The 6,011-nt window shown below is 40.6% G+C and overlaps 1 protein-coding gene across 1 annotated transcript; it reads right to left on the bottom strand.

Annotated features, from left to right (window-relative positions):
• Positions 1 to 2,677: 2,677 nt before the first annotated feature.
• On the bottom strand, positions 2,678 to 5,741 carry hoxa9a (homeobox A9a). The gene is made up of 2 exons (XM_005728805.1): positions 4,154 to 5,741; positions 2,678 to 3,792 (listed from the first exon to the last, which is right to left on the bottom strand). The coding sequence occupies exons 1-2, from the start codon at positions 4,704 to 4,706 to the stop codon at positions 3,551 to 3,553; spliced, it is 795 nt and encodes a 264-aa protein (XP_005728862.1). The 5' UTR covers positions 4,707 to 5,741; the 3' UTR covers positions 2,678 to 3,550.
• Between the last annotated feature and the right edge of the window lie 270 nt (positions 5,742 to 6,011).

Below are 6,011 nucleotides of genomic sequence, written 5' to 3' on the forward strand. Positions count from 1 at the left end.
CTATCTATCTATCTATCTATCTATCTATCTATCTATCTATCTATCTATCTATCTATCTATCTATCTATCTATCTATCTATCTATCTATCTAGTAGTACTTAAATATTTCTAAAAGTATAGTATACTTATAGAAATAGTTTTTGATTATCTACCACATAAAAACATCTGTATATTTTCTTTTGATCTTACAAAATGGCTCGTGCCATTAAAACATATTTTCACAAGTTAGTTTTCATTATATTTGTCTATCCGTGCAATATAACCGGTTATTATTATTATAATCGTTGTTGTTGCTGTTGTTTTGTTATTGTTGGTAAAATTAGATTATATTGTTACCCATAAATGGGCAATAAATCACCACAAATCATGCTTGAAAAAATATTAATAATACTAAATTGAAAATATTTAGATTTCACTACTTTACCTTAAATAATTACGATTACCGTCTATAATAATGATCAGTAGTAGTAGTAATATTACGTTTTTAATTATTTAACTTTACTAATATCATAATGTAATTATTAACTAATATTGTTTTAAGGTAATAGTTTTGTTATTTTTAGCAATATTTTAAGTAATAATAATAATAATAATAATAATAATAATAATAATACTACGGATTGTAAACTTAATTATTCCGTGTGGAAAAAATCACATATTATATCTTATTTTAAACATATGCATTTTTGAAATAATTAATGAACAATTGAGCGGGAGGATGCAGATTTTAGCAAAGTCTTGCTGTTAAACTAATTATTTAATTTAAGGCGTTTACCTTTAAATACGACAACAGGACGACAAGAGTGAACACAGCGACTACTTGGGTGTGCAAGCAGTAATCCAGCAGCCACAGGCTTTTTCATTCCTCCCCGCAGAGCTGCAGGTTCATGAAGCAGCTTCTACACTGAGACTGTAAAAAGGTGTGAAATTATTCCTCTGGACTCTTAAAATGTTGCTACAGTTTGTTCCCAGTGCAGGCTCATTAGGGAGGGGGTGTTACAAAAAGCAGAGGGGTGATGTAGAACAGTGTCGCCACCCTCTGGTGATTCGTGGGGATTGCAGCGTTGGGGAGCAGCACTGCGCAGGCGTTGTTATTTTAATGCTGAATCCGATAGAATGCAGCAGATTAAGGAAAGGAGGATGTCACGGAGGTGACGTTTCGTTTATGTTGGGTATGATTTGGAGAAATGCTCCGGTGTTGCAACATACTCGTGTTTATAGACACAAGTCTCACTGCTGTGTCTGAAACTAGCTGTTCACTTTATTGCTACCTTTTCCTTTAGGAAGGCCCGGCAAAGGAGCAAGGGGCGGAAGGTTCCCAGGTAGAAACAAAGGATCCCTCCAAATGACCGTGAGTCCTGCGCGTCCCCGTCGAGGAGAATCCAATAAAACTGATCATTTCCGCTCGGGCCTTTTGTCCAGACCGCAGTCTCACAGAAAGAGAAGAAAAAAACAAATGGGTGCCATTCTGGAAGCGGCCTAATTGTGTCTGGACGGCCATAAAGCCATTAAAACTGGAATGCCAGACAGTATAGCAGACCAGGCGTTTTATTGCACTGTCTCTGGCCGAGTCTTTGAAGTTTGGGTCCATCTGCGCCCCCCCCCCAACGCGTCACAACAGCACTCCAGTTGTGGACTAAAGGACGACTTAGCCTCCAAGCAGCATAATCGATAGTTTCTGTACAGCCCCTTAATGAAAGCTGAATTACCTGCTCCTCCTGTCTTTGATCGATCAGGACACCATGCAACTGTAGCTCAGATCGGATTTGCTGGTCTCTTTGTGTCAAATATTTTCTCCAGCATGCAGAGACTTGAACCAGTCTTAACACTAAAATGAAGGGGCCATATTTTAAACTAGACCTACACCATTACTCCAAAGCCAGTTGGACAGTTTGACCTCAAAATGTGTGTGTGTGTGTGTGTGTGTGTGTGTGTGTGTGTGTGTGTGTGTGTGTGTGTGTGTGTGTGTGTGTGTGTGTTTAAACAAATTCCTAAATTTCCAAAATACATTTAAAAAGATGCGGGGTTTTTCCTCTTCTTGTAAATTGTTTAGCGCCGTCTGTGATGGCTCATGACAGATTAGCCTAAGCGCCCTTGTCAAATCTGAGCTGAGGAGAAACACATCGGCTGTATTATTTCGGGCTTCAGCAGTCGAAGCCCACGGTGTCTTTTTTGTTTTGTGTCCTCTCGCCTCGCAGCGCTTTGCACCCCATAAAAGGTTATAGCGGTAATTGTCTTTTATGGCTGTATACAGCTAACAACATCCTCTGCCAAGATGCAGCTATGTCCCCAACACACACACACACACAGTGTTCTAGGTGTGTTAGGTTTCACTGGTGTGTGTGTGGGTACACACTCTTTTTTTTGGGTGGGGGGGGGGAATTGTTTTTTGTTTTTTTGCTTTTTACAAATTAAAAATATTTAAGCAAACAAAAAAGCTCATTTTCACTAAGTATACAATCATCCAAATATAACTGATTATCATTACTCTATTTTTTGTTTCTGTATTTTCACGTGTCATAATTTTTGGCAGCGCAAACCAGCGCCAGCTCAGGCTTTTTTGTTTGTTTGTTTTTGCGTACCAAGAATTCAGAATTTCAAATATTATGAAAGCATGAAATGCAGACTGGCGTGGGGGTGCAGTGAGATATGAATGTAAGATACTTGTAGTCGCAGATATAATTTGTTTTATTCAATAAATAAAGTACAAATTACATTTGTGAACCAAAAGTCAGACGGTCAGCACGACCGCGAGGTATTAAAAATGAGTAGCTAGCCTACAGTGTTTTCTTCCATTTGCACTCACTAACAAATATTACGCTCTTTGAAAATGACTCCCTGAAATTCAGTCACACGAATCCAGTAATGCAAACAAATCTATTACAATCCACCACTGCAAAACAAAGGTCAATGTAGGTATGTAGGTAGTTGAAAGACATAGGTAGTCAATCATGTTATGTAATACAACTTCTAGCCTATCATATATATACTGAAATTTTGTAAGAGTTCTCAGGAGGTTCCTTGTATTTATGCGCCTATTTTACTCTGTTTTTTCCCTACAGTTTCTAACGTTAGATTCAAATTCAGTCAAAGGCTTATCCTAATAGTAAGAGAGAAACAACAATAAAATACTTTTTTTTTTACAAACTATACGCTCAGTTGGCTCTGAGACAGACAACAAATATAGCTACAATCCGGAACACAGAGAGCTAGAAACAGTCGTACACAAACAAGCACAGGGGCAAGGCCAACTAATACACTTTAACGAGGTATTAATTCAAAGCAGCACGAGAAAAGAACAAGTTAAAAAAAAACGAGGGTGAACTGTTAAAACTGTGCAATATAATGGTAGTTGCAAAGAACTAAAGCCCAACATGCTGTTTTTTTTTGTTTGTTTGTTTGTTTGTTTGTTTTTTACAAGACAAATAACCCTATAGCTGTTATTAAGAACAATATGACAATGTTGTTTAAAAACAGGGTCCAGCAGAGTTAAGAGCTCTTACACATCAAGCTCGCTATCAGTCTAATGCTGCTTTTGTCTAAGGTTCAGTCACTCGTCTTTCGGTGCGCCGTCTTTATTGAACTTCTTCATCTTCATCCTGCGGTTCTGAAACCAAATTTTAACCTGTCTTTCGGTGAGGTTTAGCAGCCTCGCCACCTCGTACCTACGGTCTCTGGTCAGGTAGGTGTTAAAGAGGAACTCTTTCTCCAGCTCCAGGATCTGGTGCTTGGTGTACGGACAGCGCTTTTTTCTTGTGGCACTCGCGTGGAGCCAGTTGGACACTGGGTTATCTGAAAAGAGTGGGGTGCGACACTGGTGTGAGGTCCTGAACTTCTGACTAACCATATATATATATATATATATATACAAATAAAGTAAAAGCGGATGTGCGCCTCTAAATTCTGCTATATCCACAGCTCTACAGCTCCCCGTCCATGTTTTTTCCCTTCTGCCTCCCTCGCTGCTCACGCTCACTTTAAAGGCTGCAAGAGGTTATCTAATACAGCAATGTGAGCTGGGCTATTAACAGCCCCCCATAAGGAAATGGCACGTTCAGAATGGCATCTGTTAGGACGCGCACCCCCATAAGGCACCCCAATCCTCACAGCTTCATGTTGTGCAAATGACATAAAAGACTCTGCTTTGACTTACTTGGATCCAGGCCCGGTTTCTCTTCCCCCTCTCCGCTCAAATCCCCTGCCTGGACGGAGAGTTCGTCCTTTTTCACCGGTGATGCTGACGCCACGGTGCCATTGGCGTATTCAGAGAGCAGCAGAGCCGTGTGGGATCCGGGCAGCCCTCCTTCAGCCCGCGCCCCCAGTCCCTCCGGTTTGATCCCGTAGTGATGGGTCGTCGGTAATCCGGTCAACGGCAGGGAACCGGACATGGGCTCCAGAAGCCAGGATTGATACCGGCCATCTGTATCTCCACCTACTGGGCCTTGGGGATGCCCGTAGTGGGGATGATACACAGAGGAGACGGTGGCTGGAAACTGAGCCGGGACGTGGCTCCAAGACGGCCCGAATACCTGGGGCTTGGATGGGAAGGTGCAACTCCCGACCTCGCTGTGGTCGCTGATGGAGGCATGCTGCCTGGCGTGCTGGAGCCCAGGACCGGAGGTGTACCTCGACACAGAGAGCTCCTCGCTCTCGGGGAGAATGAGGGAATCGACGTAGTAACTAGTGAGCGTTCCAGATGTCGACATGGCAGAAAAATTACACTTTCACATGTACACAGTCATACAGCGGATGCATGCAAAAGCGAAACGCGCACACACACCACACACACACACATACACACGCAGTAAACCCAGCCTCACAAAATAACAATGTGGAGAAATCAAGTAGCAACTTCGCTCCACGGAGAACTACAGTGGGAAAGTAATGGGGAGACAGGCTGCCATGCCATTGGGTAGCAGACACACGTGATCATAAGGCTGAACAATAAAGGATAAATCAATCCCTACGGTCATTAAATACTCACCCTCTCTCCTATAACAACTTCGACTTTTTAAGAATTATCAAGATTTGAGCAGGAACCACTATGCGAGATGAAAAATATGAATGAATAAAATAAATGACACCGGGCTCCTTCTTATTGGCACTTGCTGCCGTTCCAATCCCCTCTCGGTTATCCAAAACGATACAAAATGTATTTGGAAGCCTTCTTTTACGAGACATTTTATAGGACACGTAAGCACCCTACGATCGCTGCTCACCAAAACGCATTTTAAACAGCACCACATCACAGAAACTTTGCAGCTCAATGATCTGAATAAGACTATCTAGTGAATTATGAATCGTTTTTTATAACACTTTATAACAGTTTTTCTCCCCTCACAGGCCATACGCTTTCGTCTGCAGGTTTTTCTTTGCTACAGCTTAAAGCATTAAATACATATCATAGGCGCAAAAAGCTAGCCAATAATGAAACATACTTAAGTCTATTATGAGGATGAGTAGTTTTCAGTTAAACGTTGTATTCCTATGTGAGTTAAACCTTAAGCGCAGGCTACATGGAGAATTCTCGTATAGGGTTATTTTTCTACCACAATCAAGCTTCCTGCCTACGTCAGGTCACTGTACACGCTGGAACTAAGTCTCTGGCGCCTAATTAACCTCATTACAATACACGAAGTTTCCATGAAATTAACGCTTCTGCAGGAGTTTGTGTATTTTTTCTCAACAAAGCTATAGTGTTAAATTAACTATGTAAAACTACATCAATAAACGTGTCGTTATTTCTAGAGAATTGAAAGAATGTTTTGTTTTTCAATTTTTTTTTGTAAATTACTTTTTTTTTTAAAAGAATAATAACAGGGTTTCTTATTTGAGCATTTTTAGTGGATTTATCAGTTACGCTGAAATAGAATTTAATAATATATTAATTTAATAATATATAAATAATAGATATATTTGTTTCTTGACAAATATAAACATATCGTGCCGTGAAGCAGGCCTAGTGTGTGTGTGTGTGTGTGTGTGTGTGTGTGTGTGTGTGTGTGTGTGTG

The sequence above is a fragment of the Pundamilia nyererei genome, unplaced genomic scaffold (assembly GCF_000239375.1).
Source record: "Pundamilia nyererei isolate P.nyererei 1_Seehausen unplaced genomic scaffold, PunNye1.0 scaffold00030, whole genome shotgun sequence".
Lineage (NCBI taxonomy): Eukaryota > Metazoa > Chordata > Actinopteri > Cichliformes > Cichlidae > Pundamilia > Pundamilia nyererei.

What these genes read in the sequence shown, in the direction of transcription:
- hoxa9a (XM_005728805.1), bottom strand. Translation starts at nt 4,706, where the DNA reads ATGTCGACATCTGGAACGCTCACTAGTTACTACGTCGATTCCCTCATT. An exon ending in GAAACCGGGCCTGGATCCAA is followed by an intron (nt 3,793 to 4,153) that starts GTAAGTCAAAGC and finishes CACTCTTTTCAG; the next exon opens with ATAACCCAGTGTCCAACTGG.